Source organism: Ursus arctos, unplaced genomic scaffold, assembly GCF_023065955.2.
Source record: "Ursus arctos isolate Adak ecotype North America unplaced genomic scaffold, UrsArc2.0 scaffold_37, whole genome shotgun sequence".
In the NCBI taxonomy this organism is placed as follows: domain Eukaryota; kingdom Metazoa; phylum Chordata; class Mammalia; order Carnivora; family Ursidae; genus Ursus; species Ursus arctos.
In genome coordinates, this window is record NW_026623053.1 from 15661066 (window position 1) to 15680455 (window position 19390).

Here is a 19390-nt window from a genome sequence, read left to right on the forward strand (position 1 = left end):
CTATCATTTTAACTCATCAAATTTGTCATGTATTTTATCAGCTAAAGATCTAAATAGTTTGGACATTCATTGTAATCTTAATGTTTTTAGTTGTCTGAGCACCAGTAATGCTATACAAAAAAATGTTTTGTGTGTTTTTCACACATATTGGCTGCTGAAATACAAAAATATCGTAACTCCACTACTCTCCCTCCCGATCCTTGTGAGACACACTGCACAGACACTGGAGGGGAGAGAGGGAGGCTGAGGCTAAGGAGGGACAACTTCGAGCAGCGTCAACTCCACACATGAAAAATTCTCCCCAAGTAAGAAACTAGCCTTTTTAATGACAAGAATTGTCTCTACACAAATATTTAGACATTTAAAAGTTAAAGAATTCCACGTACAGAATATTAACACTGGTAGAAGAATGTGTTGTCAGTATCCTATAGTGCTAACATTTGCCTCAGGAATTTATTAAAAACTGTATTAAGTGTATAAATATTACACAGAATAACTTCTAATATTTTATATTTTATAACTTTTTATACCTTTTTCCCACTCCATCAACTAAAGACCCATAGTTTATTTTAACATGTCTAAAGTCATAGCAGTCACAACAGTATTTATTTTTTTTTATTTTTTATTTTTTTAAAGATTTTATTTATTTATTTGACAGAGATAGAGACAGCCAGCGAGAGAGGGAACACAAGCAGGGAGAGTAGGAGAGGAAGAAGCAGGCTCATAGCGGAGGAGCCTGATGTGGGGCTCGATCCCAGAACGCCGGGATCACGCCCTGAGCCGAAGGCAGACGCTTAACCGCTGTGCCACCCAGGCGCCCCCACAACAGTATTTAAACAATGGTCAGGACGCCTGGCTGGCTCAGTCAGTAGAACATGTGACTCTTGATCTCGGGGTCATGAGTTCAAGCCCCATATTGGGTGTAGAGATTACCAAAAAAATACACAAATTAAAGAATTGTCAATTTTTTTCTGTAACTTTATGCACATATCTATGGAAACTACTGATAATCTGTGCTCTTGAGTGTATTCCACTATTGATAGCTGAATACGTACTTACTTTCTTTTTAGAAATTAGGGGCTGAATGATTTGAAAATAGGTTTATCGACAGACTTGTCCCTTCCTGGTCCAGAGTATTGCTAGTGTTCTCTCTCTTCTGTTCTGTCTAGGGCATTCTAGAATGTGAGTTCCGGCATTTACCCAGGGCCGTAGTAGCCAATTTTGCTTTAGAGGTTCACAGTTAATAAACACTGGGGCAATTGGGAATCAGAGTTTAGGAAATATAATTCCTTAAGACTAGGTGCACCATCAAGTGAAATTCAATAAATGTTCTATGTTTGTAATTATGTGCCATATTATTAATAAACTTATTTTTTCACGGGTGATTACTACTTGTATCTTATGTATTTGCTACAGTTACTATTGTTTGTTGTGTTTGAAATTTAAGTGCCTAAATATGTTACTACAATAAACCAATACATTTAATTATGTATAAAACAATCATATGAATAACAGCTACAACTATTTAAAGTATTGAAAGATTTTCAAATACTTTCAATTAATTTTTCTCCTTTCTAGAAATCTCTTTTCAGAATTTCTGAAAATCTGCACAGCCTCCTGGAAACATCAACTGTTATTGAGATGCCAGAGTTGACACTAACTTCCTAACTCTGCTTTAGCTTCTTCTTGGTGACTAGCATGGTAAAAATGTTAAATGTGTTAGCATAAGTAATGCCTGTGTGATTAAGAAATTATTGGAATTCCAGCATTTATCCTGATATTCAGTATTATACCAGATACTAAACATGAAGCTTATTAAAAACAACAGTAAAAGTTTCAAACCTTTTTAAAAAAAATTTTTTAAAGATTTTACTTCTTTGTCAGAGAGAGAGAGAGCGAGAGCATGCACAAGCAGGGGGAGCGGCAGGCAGAGGGAGAAGCAGGTTCCCTGCTGAGCAAGAAGCCCGATGTGGGACTCGATACAACGACCCTGGGATCATGACCTGAGCCAAATGCAGACTCTTAACCGACTGAGCCACCCAGTTGTGCCAAGTTTCAAATTTTTTATTTTTAGCATTTTATTTAGCTATTGACCAATAACTTCTTGAAAACAAAACAAAACAAAACAAAGGGACGCCTGGATGACTCAGTTGGTTAAGTGTCTAACTCCTGATTTCGACTCAAGTCATGATCTTGGGGTTTTGAGATTGAGCCCTGAGTCAGCTACACGCTGGTTGTGGGGGCTGCTTAAGATTCTCTCTCCCTCTCCTCCTCTCCCCCCACCCCCGCAAAGTTAAAATTGACTACATGGCAAATTCTTTCTCATAAGCAGGTGATGACAAAAGTATATTTGATAAATCCCTTATAAAACATAAATTTCCAGGGGCATGTGGGTGGCTTAGTTGGTTGGGCATCTCCCTCTTGATTTCAGCTCAGGTCATGATCTCAGAGTCTTGAGATCAAACCCCATGGGGCTCTGCAGTCAGCGGGGAGTCTACTTGAGATTCTCTCTCTCTCTTTCCCTCTGCCCCTCCCCTGCTCTCTAATAAATAAATAAAATCTTAAAAAAAAAAAAAAAAAGCCCAAAACATAGATTTCCAAAAAGTTCTGCAATTCCAAAATGTAGGTTAGTTTAGTTTTAAAAAGTAATTTAAATATATTAAATATGAGATTACTAGAACTAGTTAGGTGTTCTTTTGATGTTCTACTGTATTCTTTAAAAAAAAAAGTTTTGCTTTTCTTGATTTCAAAAGAAATACATTCATTATAGAAAAAAATGGAAAATACAGAAAAACATGGAAAAGAAAAAAATCATCAGTAATTGCTCCACCTAGATAAAATATTTATATTTTGGAGGCTATCTTTCTAGTTTTGCTTTTTCCTAGCAAGTGCAATTATTTTTTATAAAATAAATAAGTCCCTGTGCTAGCCTCTTCACAAAAGCTGTGTACCAGGAATCTTACAGAATAGAGATCTAATAAATGGGACACAATGTTACTACCTTCCCCTCTTCCCTTCTCTCATGATAAAAACACCTTCTAATCTTTTTTGTCATATCTGGAATTGGTATACAAAGTTAATGACTAAAGAAAGACATATTTATGTTTTTAACAAGATAAAAGAAACGGGAAAACCAAAAATATTCAGATAAATATTTTAATTAAATTATCACAGAAATCAAAGTTGCATATATGGACACAACTATGTGTCTGTGCACAACTATGCATGTGTATATATACCCATACGACTATTTACAAATATGTAAACATATGTACAAAGTCTAAAAAGGAATATACAGAAGTATGTGTTAGGGTATTGGGGTGATGTTTCTTTTTTATTAATTTGTAATATACTCAACAAACCATTACACTGAGGTAGGACTATTTTAACGTTAGAGAATCTTATACAAGTGAATTTGTTCAAGAGCTTCTCTGTCAATATGCTTTTCTGGGTATACATCATAGTTCAGTGGTACCTCTTCAACCCAGGAAGATAACTGTATATTAATCTGGAAGAAAAATGATTATAAACAAACATGAAAATTGCAGAATGATCCTGTTCTCTGGAACTTCAAGAAATCATGATGAACTAAGTAACTGAACACAAGAGATTTTTTTTTTTTTACAATAAGCAGGACTAGGTTTACATGGTGTCACACGAACAATTCTCTGTTGTACTACATGGTAGGTCTGTGGATTCAGGATTTAATTTACTTTGATTTTGGAATTTTAAAGAATAAAGAAAATACAGAATAGAGTAATTGTTTTAATGTAACTAGTTTAATAATTATCATTAGGTTTATTTTTTTTAATTTTTAATTTTTAATTTATTTTTTTTTGATGTAAAGTTCAATGATTCATTAGTTGCGTATAACACCCAGTGCACCATGCAATATCATTAGGTTTAAACAATAAAAGACTAAAACAAAAATGAGAATACACAGAGGACAGAGAAAACTGTTCATAGGTACACAGTGATGGTGCTAAAGGGTTGCATGAGAGGGGCTAATCTCCCTCCATAACCTTCATCAGGCCCTTCCCTTTACATTGTAAACTTGAGTCTCTATAACACAGAAATTCTAGAGCTGCCAATGAATATATCTGGTTAAAGAAGTTTCATTAAATAACAAAGCAATAACGTTATTCAAAAATTCATGCATAAGGACTCTTTCATAAGTAATAATTTCCAGTGGTTATCTAGATAGATTTATATATTTAGTGTGAAACCATTATTTTGTTAAGTGAAAAATCACCAAATTATTTCAATCTATATAGAAATTATAAATTGGAGACCATACGTATATATATTTGTTGAGTTTATACATACACACACACGCGCGCGCGCGCACACACACACACACACACATATTTAAGTAGGCTCCACACCTGGTGTGGAGCCCAATGCAGGGCTTGAACTCAAGACCACTAAGATCAAGACCTGAGTTGGGATCAAGAGTCAGATGCTTAACTGATTGAGCCACCCAGGCGCTCCTTGGAGACCATACACTTTAAAAGGCATACTGTTATAAGCATGGAAAAGTATGGTAGGATTACACCACACATGAGATGGCTCTCTCCTGGAAAAGAATTAAGTGGAGGGAATGAGGAGATAAACATCTTTTCTTTATATATCTCAGGATTTCCCTTGTTATTGCAAACATGAATTACTTTTATAATTTAGATGATTGACAAAAATTTCTTAAGGAAGTATTACTGATGATGGTTTAGTTTTTTTTAAAGGAAGAAACAGACACTTAAATTTGGCAGTGCTTACAGGTAAGGAAAGCACTACTAAAGAAAACTATAATAATACTCCATTACTAAGAAATACAACAGTATCTTTCATCTAGGGGTCTCTAAGAACTTTATAAATACTAATTAACCTTTATATAAGGGTCAACTTATTGGGCCGAAACTTATTAAATATGGGCCTTACTTTACATGGAGAATCTAAGGAATGAAGAAAGTGGTTTGTACAAGATTCCAAACTGTGCATAGTACTTGGGCCTCCAGTCTACACATCTGATTCTACAAGCCTTGAACAACTCTGTTCCATTTTTTTTTTTTTTAAAGATTTTATTTATTTGTCAGAGAGAGAGAGAAAGCACAAGCAGAGGGAGCGTCAGGCAGAGCGGGCAGAGGGAGAAGCAGGCTCCCTGCTGAGCAAGGAGACTCATGCAAGACTCGATCCCACGACCCTGGGATCATGACCTGAGCCAAAGGCAGAGGCTTAACCGACTGAGCCACCCAAGCATCCCTGTTCCTTTTGTTCTAAGGGGAAAGTTATGATGTGGGTGTTCTAAGCCTTTTACAAACATTTAGTGCATTTGTTAACCTAAAACTGTAACCCCCCAGTTGGAAAAACTGGTTGGAGAAGCAAAGGAATCTATATCAAGATAAGAATTACAATTTCAGAGCTCTTGAGGCCAATGAACAAACCACAAACCAGTTCTTAGGCCATAAGTTACTGCTATTCTTTCTATCATCTGTCATGTATTCAGACAGAACATCTCTAGAATATCATAATAGCTATCAGAAAAAAGTAGGAGAAAAGTTTTGACAATAAAAATGCTGGGAAAGGGACACCTGGGTGGCTCAGTCGGTTAAACATCTGCCTTTGGCTCAGGTCATGATCCCAGGGTCCTGGGATCGAGCCCGGCATCAGGCTCCCAGCTCAGTGGGGAGCCTGGTTCTCCCTCTTCGCTGCCCCTGCTCCTGCTCTCTCTCTTTCTCGTGCGCGTACTCTCTCTAATAAAGAAATAAAATCTTTGAAAAAAAAAAATGCTGGGAAAGAGGCTTACATACCTGAAGGCCTGAGAGAGAATCCTCAAGACTTGGTACTGTTACTAATAATGATCCTTGTTTCCTTACATTATGGCTGATACATTCCCAGGCTCTGCAACATATTAAAAACTTGTATTTTAGGTTTTACCAGACACTGAACACTTTTTAAAAAATGAGATGACAAGAGAAAATGCAGCACAGGCAATATGTAGAAATCCAGATGAACAAAATGTTTGCCTGCAGGAAATAGGATTGCAGCAACATATCAGAAATTGGTAAATTCTTCAGTTCCTGAAGGGGGTGTTGGGAAAATTGTGCTGTTACAACACTGAAGAGATTTAGCAAGATGGGGATTTGTGTTACGACGAGGTATTATTAAGGCCAAAACTCAGTTTTCAGAACCAATATACAAGTCAAAGCTGGATCAGCAGATAAAGCCCCTTAAACTCTTGATTTTTTTGAGGTGGGGAGAGGGAGAGAGAAGGAGAGAGGGACAGAGGGAGAAAGGGAGAGAGAGAGAGAGTGTGTGTGTGCGAGCGTGGTGGGGGAGAGAATTCCAAGCAGGCTCCAAGCCCAGCACAGAGCCCAACTTGGAGCTTGATCCCATGACCGTGAGATCACGACCTGAGCCAAAACAAAGAGTACTGACTGAGCCACGCGGGAGCCCCTTAATGCCACTTAAACTCTTGATGAAATGTGTTAAAACTGGTTCTGTGGAACAGAGAAGGGCTCAGAGGTAGAGGTGGGGAAGAGTAGTGGAGAAAGGCCATAGAAACCAGAAGCCAAGCAAAGACTAACAATAGAGCATGACATGTAGATTACATCTTTTAAAATAACATCAAATAATACTTTATTTGGTTGTCAAAAATATTTAATGGAAAGACTTTTGGGCAATATGGCACCTGTGGAGTGGGGCCAGCCAGTTGAGAGAATGATGAAATGCCATGTGCATTTTTATATGTGCCACAGGGCAGTGCCTGCCCAGTTCTGACTAATTCAGTGCAGACGTGAACTGGCTTTCTATACGGCGCATGAGTGTTGGTAGTACACCCCACCACTGGGGAGCAACAGTCAAGCAAAGCAGAGGTGCACATCCCTTGCAATGGGCAGGTGGGCAGCACTGTCATCTGCATTTCTTTTAGTTACAATAATGGTTATTAGGTTTAGTATTCTGGAGTTTATTAGGCAAAATGATACAAATGTTCTTTTTTCTCAGGCTAGATCGAAACTCATGTAGCAGTGCTTAATAGTCACTGTGCTTGGGCTAGAGCTATTGTTTTGATGTGGTTCCTTAAAAATGACATATTTTAGAAGTTTAATAAGAATGAAGAAACTGACTAAATTGGCACGGTTGGCCATGATTCTCACACTAGCCCTTGCTGTTTCTGGTAAGTTGTCATTCTGGTGGCTGTATCTGTCTCACCTACTCAAAAAACGCACTGAGGCACCTTTTAAACTAACAATTACTCTACAAATCTGGGGTGTTACTCTGTAATGAGACAGGGCTTATTCTGAAGCCTGAGTCTTTCCTGAGTACACACTTTCTATTATGATCATATATTTCTGTTTTCTCTTATATATTAACTCCTATAGCAGTATCATTCCACTTGTCCCAGATTCTAATTAAGAGAAGTCCTTGGAGGCTATATGTGGTGCCATCTTTCTTTTTCACCCAATACAATACAGAATTAACATAGGTCAATGATCAATTTTGTCAGAACGAGTCCAGTGTCAGAATGGTTTACTGTGTCTTCTAAACATTCTCCTGTAAACTCATTCATGGCTATAATCTATATTTCGAATTCATTGCACTAGACTAATTTAGGAGAAATGACTGAACGAACACATGTGGCTGATACCTATTCACTGAACAATGTAGAGCGTGTGAATGTACCAAGAAAGCATTTAAAACAACCCAAATATTCAGTATTTCTGGTGTCAGGTTCACCAGTGGCTTTCATCATTCTTCTGCAGTCAAAATCTTTCTGTAATGACTCTCCAAAGACTTTAAGGTACTTTACTCTTTTAACTTCTTATACAACATAAACCTGGTCATATTTCATTCTCCAACAATTATGTAATATTTTGGCTACTGGTCATTAACTTAAAAAGGTGAAAAGCTTTGTCCACTGGAAATTAAGCTTAAAGAGGGCTATGATCAAGACAACTTTGCTCCTGTTGTTTCTGGTCTTCAGCTTGTGACAAAAAATTGTTGCCCACTCTGGCTGAGCTTTGATTATATGATTAGCTTTCTTTTGAACTAGTTTCTATTTAAAATATTTAAGCTGTTAATTTCATGGTGACCTTAACCTATTAGTAATGGGTATGTGCGTGAGCATGCGTGCGTGTGCGTGAGAGAGAGAGAGAGAGAGAGACAGAAAGTTGGGGGTAGGGGAGAACACAGAAGGTAAAAGGTGGGAGGATAAAGAGGTTTAGCCATTCAGGAATCCACTCTGTATTAACTGTTTATGGTCTGTAATTATATGTCTTTTTATTTCTCTGTAGTATAAACCTTATTGATGCACTAATCCAAACATTTGTGTAATTACATTTCATACATATGGAAAGGAGTTTTCCTGCATCTAGAGTACACATATGCCATTATGATTTAAAAAAAAAAAGTCAGCAATCCTAACTAGCTAGAAAATCAATGTCTCAGACTATGGACCACAAGAATTTTTTTTTTTTTTTAAAGATTTTATTTATTTATTTGACAGAGAGAGAGAGACAGCCAGCGAGAGAAGGAACACAGGCAGGGGGAGTGGGAGAGGAAGAAGCAGGCTCCCAGCGGAGGAGCCTGATGTGGGGCTCGATCCCAGGACTCCGGGATCACGCCCTGAGCCGAAGGCAGACGCTTAACGACTGAGCCACCCAGGCGCCCCCACAAGAATTTTTTTATTAGAGGGACCTATTGGTCCTGATGGGTCACAAAACATCAAATTGTGGCAGAGAAGTCAAAAAAGTGATCATAGATATGCTAATTTTTCCATTCCCTGAATAGTGGAATAGTTTTAGGAACCAATTTTCCCACCTTGAAAATATTTTTAAAGTTTGAGAACTAATCACTATTTGGGTTAATATTCTTATATCTCCTATCACTTATAGAAATTAATTCCCATCATTTTGTGATAGGATAGCATATGACATGTTTTTTTAAAGAAAACAAAACGGAGATAGAAAAGAGTAAGTCTGTGGGGCACCTGGGTGGCTCAGTCATTAAGCTTCTGCCTTCGGCTCAGGGCGTGATCCTAGAGTCCTGGGATTGAGCCCCACATCAGGCTCCTCTGCTGGGAGCCTGCTTCTTCCTCTCCCACTCCCCCTGCCTGTGTTCCCTCTCTTGCTGGCTGTCTCTCTCTCTGTGTCAAATGAATAAATAAAATCTTAAAAAAAAAAAAAAGAGTAAGCCTAAATGCCCATGGGGAATGGTTATCTTATTGCATTCCTGATTGCTAAGCAAATGCTTGGGTCTTGATATCATTTAATATATGCCTCCCCCCATTAGATGTAATATTTTACAAAGTTAGACAATCAAAGTTTATTTTTGTTTTATGCATAATATATTTCCTTATTAATATAATCTTGTTGAGGTTGTTTTAAAAAACAGTTTAACATGAAAATATTCTACTTTACCAATTCCTTTTTTCAAAAAATATATTTATTTAAGCAATCTCTACACCCAATGTGTGGCTTGTATTCACGACCCCAAGATCAAGAGTCACATGCTCTATCGACTGAGCCAGCCAGGCACCCTGCTAATTCCTTTTCATACTTTGTGGAATATATTTTAACAGATTTCTTGCTTGAATAAATAACATACCTGGCCTGTTCTGTCTCGTCAAGAAAATATTCGAAGACATTATTCATGATAATAACGTCAGCGTTTTGCAGAAGTGAACCCTGGGTACAGATGTCTGCATGAAGCACCTAAAGAAGAATGAGTTCATTTAAGAAAACAAAGATAACCACAGAAGAAATATCTATCGGTTCAATGATATGAGGTTAACCTTAATTACAATGGGAGAAAGAACAGTATATTTAATAGTATCATCTATGGGAGACGTTTAGTATCTAATTAAAAACCATAAACTTGTGAAAATTTGTTTTAGATAGATTTGTTTATGTAGTCATATAATTACAGTCTTTCAATCCCCAGTTCAGAGCTTTCCCCACTATCACTACGTCATTAATTGTAAGAGTCAAAGGCCCTAGAGTCAAACTCTGGCTCCATCATCAGCTGAGTTTGTACACTTAGGCAGTCAGTGTCCTCAAAAATAAAATGGGATAATATCTGTCCTGATTCATAGAATCAATGGGATCATATAAAAACTATAAAAGTAATTTATATATTATAAAATGTTGATACAGTATGTTTATGGGCTTTGTCTGACTTTTCTTCTAAAAGTTACTTGATTATTTATCCAGAGAAGCAAACAAAACAATTTCTTTAAAAACTATATGCCTCACACCCAAAACAATAAAATAACTAGGAATAAGCTTAACCAAAGAGGTGAAAGACCTGTACTTTCAAAAGTATAAAACACTGATGAAAGAAATTGAAGATGACAAAGAAATGGAAAGATATTTCATGCTCATGGATTAGAATAACAAATATTGCAAAAATGTCTATACTACCCAAAGCAATGTACAGATTTAATGCAATCCCTATCAAAATACCAACAGCATTTTTCACAAAACTACAACAAACAATCCTAAAATTTGTATGGAACCACAAAAGACCCCAAATAGACAAAGTGATCTTCAAAAAGAAAAACGAAACTGGAGGCATCACAATTCCAGATTTCAAGTTATATTAAAAGCTATAGTCATCAAAGCAGCGTGGTACTGGCACAAAAACAGACACATAGATCAATGGAACAGAATAGAAAACTAAGAAATAAACCCACGATTATATGGTCAATTAATCTTTGACAAGAGAGGCAAGAATATGCAACAGGAAAAAGTCTCTTCAACAAACGGTGTTGGGAAAATTGGTCAGCTACATGCAAAAGAATGAAACTGGGCTACTTTCTTACACCATACACGGAAATAAACTCAAAATGGAGTAAAGACCTAAACGTGAGACCTGAAACCATTAAAATCCTAGAAGAGATCACAGACAATATTTCTCTCACACTGCCCACAACAACACCTTTCTAGATAGGTCCCCTGAAACAAGGGAAACAAAAGCAAAAGTAAGCTATTGGGATTTCATCAAAATAAAAAGCTTCTGCACAGCAAAAGTAATAATCAACCAAACTAAAAGACAACATCCTGAATGGGAGAAGAGATTTGCAAATGACATCTCTGATACAGGGTTGGTATCCAAAATATATAAAGAACTTGCATAACTCAACACCAAAAAACCAAATAATCCAGTTAAAAAATGGGCAGAAGATCTGAGCAGACATTTCTCTAAAGAAGACATCCAGATGGCCAACAGACACAGGAGAAGATGCTCAACATCACTCATCAGCAGGGAAATGCAAATCAAAACTACAATGAGCTATCACCTCACACCTGTGAGAATGGCTAAAAACAAAAACACAGGAAACAAGTGTTGGTGAGGATGTAGAGAAAAAGGAACCCTCTTGCACTGGTGGTGGGAATGCAAACTAGTGCAGCCATTGTGGAAAACAGTGTGGAGGTTCTTCAAAAAGCTAAAAATAGAATGACCCTATGATCCAGCCATCGCACTACTGGGTATTTATCCCCAGAATACAAAAACATGAATTCAAAGGGATACATGAAGCCTTGTGTTTACCGAAGCATTATTTATAATAGCCAAATTATGGAACCAGCCCAAGTGTCTTCCTTCAAACAAATGAATGGATAAGATGTGGTATATATCTATATCTCTATCTACCTACCTATATGCGATATTATTGAGCCATAAAAAAGAATGAAATCTTACCATTTGCAATGATGTGGATAGAGCTACAGAGTATAATGCTAAGTGAAATAAACCAATCAGAGAAAGACAAATACCATATGATTTCACTCATACGTGGAATTTAAGAAACAAAGCAAACAAGCAAAGGAGAGAAACAAACAAAAAAAGTAGAGAGAGACAAACCAAGAAACAGACTCTTTACTATAGAGAACAAACTGATGGTAACCAGAGGGGAGGTGGGTGGGGGGATGGGTGAAAGAGATGATGGGGATTAAGGAGTGCACTTACGATGAGCACTGAGTAATGCAGACAACTGCTGAATCACTATATTGTACACCTGAAACTAATATAACACTGTATGTCAACTACACAGAAATTAAAATAAAAAACTTAATAATAAGAAATAAAAACTATATACCTCAAAAAATTAACTAGACCACAATCAACAAGTCTTATAGAACATAGGCAAAATAACAAGAGAAAACATCTATTTTCTCAAATGCAAAACAAACCACTTTTATTTTAAAAAGAAGAGATCTTAAAGTGATCTTAAAAAAGAAAAACGAAACTGGAGGCATCACAATTCCAGATTTCAAGTTATATTAAAAGCTATAGTCATCAAAGCTATAGACATCAACTATTTTGTATTAAAGGATTTCTTTGGTCTTACAAATAAATAGTATTCAGAATGTTGTGGGGTCTGACTCTTAACATATTTTATTCTCTTTTTTAAGTAATAATCAGGTGGGTCTCCAGTCTCTGAAACACACCTTTGACATGTTCCTGAACACACAGAAAATAGTCAATCACTTTAAACTTTCTAAACATGTTGCTGAGATACGAAATAGGCATGCAAATTAACCTACTGATATACCACCATTTCCTCTTTTTCTTTCCTATCTCTGTTCACTCTCCCACACCCCACCCCACAGAAAGGGTAAAAAAAGAATCTGGTGGATCAATTAATTATGGCAACCAAAAGAGATCCCAGGGACCCCCCCCCCCAAACGACTTTGGACAAACTGGAATGCTAACACTGCAAAGGCCACATGGCAATCAAAATCAATTTAACCAATTTTTAATGGGCACCTCCTATATACAAGATACTGTGCAGGGAGATTCACCATGACGAATGAGATGCAATAGCTACACTCAAATACATTATATTCTAGTAATGGGATGAAACAGCTATGCTGGTAACTCTAAGTGCCATCAAAGCAATAAGTGAGATATGAATAAAGAAAAATTCCCCTTTAGCCTAGAGGAGAGCGCAGAAAGAATTTAAATCAGTGGGTCTTTCATGTGAAGATAGTGCATAAGACACATGGCATGTACTCTTGTTCTTTCCTGAAACCCCATTATAATCACAGCATAGGGTTATTTATTTATTTATTTATTTTAAAAGATTTTTTATTTTTATTTATTCGACAGAGATAGAGACAGCCAGCGAGAGAGGGAACACAAGCAGGGGGAGTGGGAGAGGAAGAAGCAGGCTCATAGCAGAGGAGCCTGATGTGGGGCTCGATCCCATAACGCCGGGATCACGCCCTGAGCCGAAGGCAGACGCTTAACCGCTGTACCACCCAGGCGCCCCAGCATAGGGTTTTTTAGAAAAGAAGATGTATACCCACAAGGATGGGGGGAATGGGAAAGGAAATAACAGAGACAAAATTGTGTAAGTTAGGAAAAAAAGAGGAACCAGTAAGGAATTTAGGAGACCAGAAAAATCCGATTTCTAAGCTAGACAGCAAAGACCCAGACCTGATGTATATACGGAATCTCAAAAAGGCTCACAACTGATGGCACCAGGTATCTCTGGGTGAAGGAGTAGGGACAAATGCTAAAAATAAGGAAATTGGGTTGAAAGTCAGTTTGAGAAGTACCCAGACCCCTATATGACTACTCATACCCCAGCAAAAGAATAGAGGCTTATTCTCTGGTAAGGGTAAAACAAAAGGTGTCTGGGTCGGGGGACACCAGGACCAGTTCAAAGAAAGGCTAATGTACTGCAAACAAGGGAAGTAAGTCAGACAGGATGCTGTGAATCCCTTACGTTATTTCACTTCTTTTCCTCTACCATTCAGTCCCCAGGATGTTGTTTGCCACTCAGTAAGGAGACTGGAAAAGTTTTTCTCTGGGCAATCAGACCAGCCCAAGAGGAAAGATCTGAAGATACTTCATCAGATATTCCCCCAACTAATTCACCAGCCAAACAAGATCACTGGACAGTGAAGCCCGCAGTGCTCAGAACCCCCCACTTCAGTGCTGGGAACTTCCACCAGCATTTTTGTTGCTCACTCTTAAGTCTGAACGGACGACCAAGGGTTCCTAGACTTCTGAGGAAAGTCCTGTTACAAAAGACCAAACAAGAACAAAAACAAAACAAAGAGCAGAGCCTGAGACTTAAAGGCTACCTAGATTTCAAGATACGGTAAAAATTTATAACCCTAGAATTCTTTTCTGTTTATCTTAGGGCCTCTCAAACACAACAATTGTCTTTACCATGGAGGAAGGAAACTGTTAAGGTTGCCAATAAAATGGTATAAAAACAGCTTTCTGTCACTGGGTTACTAATAGCCACTGAAGCCACAAAAGTATGTGGGGTGTGCATTCATCCACATATACTCTGTTGAAAAGCAAGGGGTAAAAATCTTTTAACATGTAAATAAATGTGTTTTACATACCTTTATCATTGTCTTTAAAAAAAAATAACAATAAGGTACTTGGATCTCCAGTTATTTATTTATTAAAAGATTTATTTATTTTAGAGAGAGAGAACATGTGTGTGGGAGGGGGAGAGCAGAGCAAGAGGGAGAGAGAGAATCCCAAGCAGACTCCCTGCTGAGCACCGAGCCCCACGCAAGGACCATCCCACGACCCTGAGATTGAGACCCGAGCCGAAATCAAGAGTTGGATGCTCAACCAACTAAGCCGCCCTGGCACCCCTTGGTTGTCCATTTATAAACTAGGATTCTTAAGAGGTCAATTTTTAAATCTTAACTTTCAATTAGATCGACATTCCGGTTATGTGATTCTTATTATGCAAGAACAATGTTTCTGTTCACTAAATACTGAATAGTGAGAAAAACCCACGAATTTATTACTGGACAATAAATTTGCTTTAATCATTTGCCTCTCTATTTCAAGACGAGAGAGAGACAGAGAGAAAAAAGGAAGTTTGGAAGGAGAAAAAAAAAAAACCATTTCCTTCAATAAAAAAGGGGAGGACTAGATCCTTAATCGTGCCGAGATGTCTTTCAACACCTTAACGCGAGAGAGCCCTAAGTGCTCAATATCCCTCTGCATTGCTGTTAGAAGTGAAGGATCATCAGTGAAAGGATAAGAATTATTATATTGACCAAAAAACTTCCTTTCCCCTTTCCGGTTATTTTTCCCCTTACATATAGGAAAAGAGAAAAGTTCTGTTATGGCCCAACCCAGGGCATCATTTCCCCTGCACTGCCATTGCGTGGCATCCACAACTCCTCCTGGAAACTCGGAAAAAGAAGGTAGACAACTGAGAGCATTACTTAACTTTTTTGCTTACTTTCAACATAAGAGTTTCATTAAGTACACTTTTGACCTACATCTAGAGATCCAAAAATGCCGCTACCAAAACTGTACTATAGTAGAGACGAAGGAAATTAAGAAAAATTCTACTTTCTAATAAAATTGGAGAGGAAGAGAAATTGGAGTGGAAGGTAATTTTAATTAAATTCACCTTTATTGTTTTAAAGTACTAAGTCAACTCAATCTGTTTCTACACAACAACCAAGAATGGATTCAAAAAGATTTTCCAACTCTAATCCAGAAGAAGCTTGGCTAAATAATGCTATAAAATAGATAACAGAATATATATTTAAAAGGGTACCTTTAGTACAGCATAGGGAACACAGTCAATGATACTGTAATAGCGTTGTATGGTGACAAATGGTAGCTACACTCATGGTGAGCATTGCGTAATGTATGGACTTGTCAAATCACCATGTTGTACACCTGAAACTAATGTAACGTTGTGTCTCAACTGTACTTCATTAGTAAAGAAATACATAAATAAAAGGGTACCTTTATTCTGTCAGTGAACTGGTATTTTTTTATGACCATTTCCTGCAATTGGCAAAAATCTCCATTCAATTCTACTCCAAACAGCTGCAATGCCGAACTGTAAAGATAACCCTGAAAACATGAAGACACGTTATGATGCAAATGAATGAACTGTTGAGTTCATTTCTATATAAAATTTAAAAAACCACACTTTAAGAAAACAGAATTCAATAAAGTAAAAATAAAATGAAAAATAATAACATGTATGTAATACAACTTCAAGAACTTAAAAGACTCTTACTGATCAAGACCTTGATTGTAGTTTATTAATTTCCATTATTTAAAAGTAATTATATTTTGAAAGACTGATTTCTTACTTTCCTGATAAAACTGCATCAATAAAGTTGGAAGTGAGAAAAGTGATCGCATACAGATTCTCTGTTTAATACCCTATTTCTGTGATTTCTTGAGAAGTCAACCCGTGGGAAATAAAATGGAAGATCATGCACAGTCTGACACTAGAGAAAGGTGGCCAGAGACATGTCCTGTTTGGCTTAGGGAAGTCAGTCTGGTGTCTGCAATCTGCCAAAGATAACTGGCCAATTATTAACAAGGAGAGTCAAGAACTGACTAGATATTATTATGTATCCACTTTTAGTTGCAGAAACAAAACAATAATATGGAAGGAAAGGTCAAATCGTATTCTGAATTATCACTTTACATCAAGTGACACCCACGTGTGAACCAAATTTGCATTTACAGCTCATGATAGATTTTTTGAGTATGTTCAGCAGAGCCTAAGTAGGTATTCAAAAGTTTTTTGTTGACTGAATCAGTAACCATTTTAATATGGAGAAAAAGGAGAATATGTTTAAATTTATTAATGCTGCCACATACTTGCCTAGCTGCATGTCTTTCGGCTACATACTTTCTAACAAATCAAAAAACGGATAAGAGTGGAGCAAATATGGTAAATAATCATAATCTCTAAGGTTCTCCCAAAAAAACCAGTTGACAAACTGTATTTTCTATTATGGATATCTTTCCTAATTACAGAATAAAAGCCTTAACACTGAAAAAGAAATGAAGCACTGAAGAGTTAAGTGTTTCTGTGTAGAGCAGGCAATGGATACCGGGAACTGAGAGTTTCTGGCATGAGCCTCTACTGCTGTTGGCCACATGTCTTAACAAGTCTGCTAATGACAACCAGAAACCACATTTAAGCTTTTTGATAAAACCATTTAAGAACGTTACAAATACTCATGATTTGAATTTTTTTAAAAAGCCACATTGAAGTGATATTTCAGACACAAATGTCTACATTCAAACTTGAATCACAGAAAATTGGAGCAAGATGTGTCCTTGGATATCACTTAGTTAGCTTATTTACAGGTAAGGAACGTGAAGCCAGGAGTGTTAAGCAACTTTGTTATGGCCATATGCAATTTCCTAGGTCAAGTAAATTTTATAAAAGCTTTTATAAGAGTTCTTACCAAAGCTCAGTACACTATTTAATACAGCACAAAGAAAACGGAGTTAGAAGGTCAAGAGTGACTGACAAAATAGCAAAGTGTTATGAGGTCACCTGCTTCTGCTTTGTTGATACTCCTTCATTTGTGTCACAGAGACAAACCAGTAGAGGAAATCAGATAGTTGGCCTTTGAAATTCCAAATTCAATATGTTATTTTAACCTTATTATCCTGTTACTCTAATAAATGAAGCCAAGCTGTCACCTTGCATGGTGGCAGGCAAAACTGTTGCTAGCAGGAGGAGAAAGTATTTCCCAAATGTTGAATGTGTCCACAAGCTGGACTTTACCCCATAAAGGACTGTGCCAAGCCTGGAGCCAACGTCAACCAAGACCTTTCCCGACAGATCAGGGAGTACATGATGATAAATGAACTTCAATTCCATGAGGGAGAAGGAATGAGAAATAAATCCTGGAGAATTAAAAAAGAATAAACATCAAATTGTGCTTTGGTATTTAACATTCTATTCTGTATTTCTAATACTTTTATTCATATTTTTAAAGTGTATTTCATATTTTTCTCTTCTAAATCAATGAAAGCTATTCAGAGATTATTTAGAAAAAATTAAAGTGATAATTTTGCACTCATTCACTCCGAGCTATATGAGAGAAGAATAACTATGAAGTCTCTGACATTTATTTTTAAAGATTTATTTATTTCAGAGAGAGTGAGCATAAGTGGGGGGCGGGAGGGGGCAGAGGGAGAGGGAGAGAAAATCCCAAGCAGCCTCCACACTGAGCACAGAGCCCGATACGGGGGTCAATCCCATGACCCTGACCTGGGCTGAAACAAGAATCGGACACCTAACCGACTGCACCACCCAGGTGCCCCAAAGTTTCTGACATTTAAAAGGCCTCTAGGGAATAGCTACCCAGAAACCTGTCTTTATCCCTATGCCCCTCACTTCCTTCTTGCTGTTGCTTAGAAGGTCCTTGGTTTTTCCCTTCTTTTCCCTATGACTGTTATTCTATGGGATGCTTCCTAACTCCCATATTATCTGGCTTTCCCACCTTACCCCAGAGCAACCACAGAATAGCCCCATACTACTGCATAGAATATAGACTACCAAATGAATGACCATCTCTGGAGTTGAGCAATATGGCAGCCCTGACCAACCTAAAATGTGTTCTGGAGTGCAGGAAAGGGTGGTATGAAAGGAATTGAAGATATGCCCATAAATTATTCTTATTTCCCTTAGTTTAATTACTACAATTTTTAAATTGTTACAAGCTTCCTAGCCCATCTTCTACCTCCATTGTTTCTGTAATCAAATATCTGGGAGAGTATGAGTGATTTTTTAAAGACTTACTATATTATGTCCTACATAATATAATGGTCAGGAAGGGGAGAAACTTTGGCCATAACTAAAAGATGGTGGCAAAGAAAATGGAAGCAGGCAGGCTAATCCCTTGGAAGAAAATAAAGGGTGTGACTGGGGGATGGGGGTGGGCTTTGACCACCATAGACTTTTCTGCCTAGAATCCTCATCCTCACTGTCACATTAGTGCTTCTGCCTTGCGTTACAGAGTCATCATTAGTGTCATAGCTAGTCAAGCCCCTTGTCATATAAGGAAGGAGAGTTCCACAGATGATAGCTTTTTCAGATTCATTGTGGTTATATGGGCTGGCCTGCACCCCCAGTCACTACTTACCACCTGATTTCTATGGGAAATGCATCCTAATCTTTAAATTTTTATTTGTCAAGCATATCTCTTCTTTAAACTTCTGTAAATCAAGGGCACCTGGGTGGCTCAGTTGGTTGAGCGTCCAACTCTTGATTTTGGCTCAGGTCAGGATCTCAGGGTCGTGGGATTGAGGCCCAAGTAAGGCTCTTCCCTTAGGGAGGAGTCTGCTGGAGACTGTCTCTCTCCCTCTCCCTCTGCCCCTTACCCCCTAAAATAAATAAATAAATCCTAAAAAAAACAAACAAACCCTTCTGTAAATCAGATCTGATACGGTATTATAATTATAATTCACTTTTTAGTTTTCCTTCTATCATTCTTGTCTAAGTCTTTTTCTATTCTGTGAATTTCAACCACCTCAAATGGAAAATGTAAGTACTATCTAAAAATAGAATCTTAAGTAAATCAGCAAAGTTTAATTCCCAATTATAATATCGATACAATATATTTGTATTAGTAGC

General features: G+C 37.4%; 2 protein-coding genes across 5 annotated transcripts in view; one reads left to right on the plus strand and one right to left on the minus strand.

Moving 5' to 3' along the window:
* LOC113266123 (signal recognition particle subunit SRP54) overlaps positions 1-19390 on the plus strand; it is a 127211-nt gene that overhangs the window by 27410 nt on the left and 80411 nt on the right. The window lies entirely within an intron of this gene.
* The window catches only part of LOC113266127 (uncharacterized), a 33033-nt gene continuing 16785 nt past the window's right edge, over positions 3143-19390 (minus strand). For 2 of the 3 annotated variants that reach the window (XM_026513597.4, XM_026513598.4), the window contains 5 exons: positions 17537-17658; positions 15739-15849; positions 9601-9707; positions 5805-5895; positions 3143-3508 (listed from right to left, as the gene is read on the minus strand). In XM_026513597.4, the coding sequence (XP_026369382.1) occupies positions 3392-3508; positions 5805-5895; positions 9601-9707; positions 15739-15849; positions 17537-17658 (548 nt within the window). In that variant the 3' untranslated portion in view covers positions 3143-3391. The remainder of the gene's footprint in view (positions 3509-5804; positions 5896-9600; positions 9708-15738; positions 15850-17536; positions 17659-19390) is intronic. The other variant, XM_026513599.4, reaches the window with a different exon arrangement.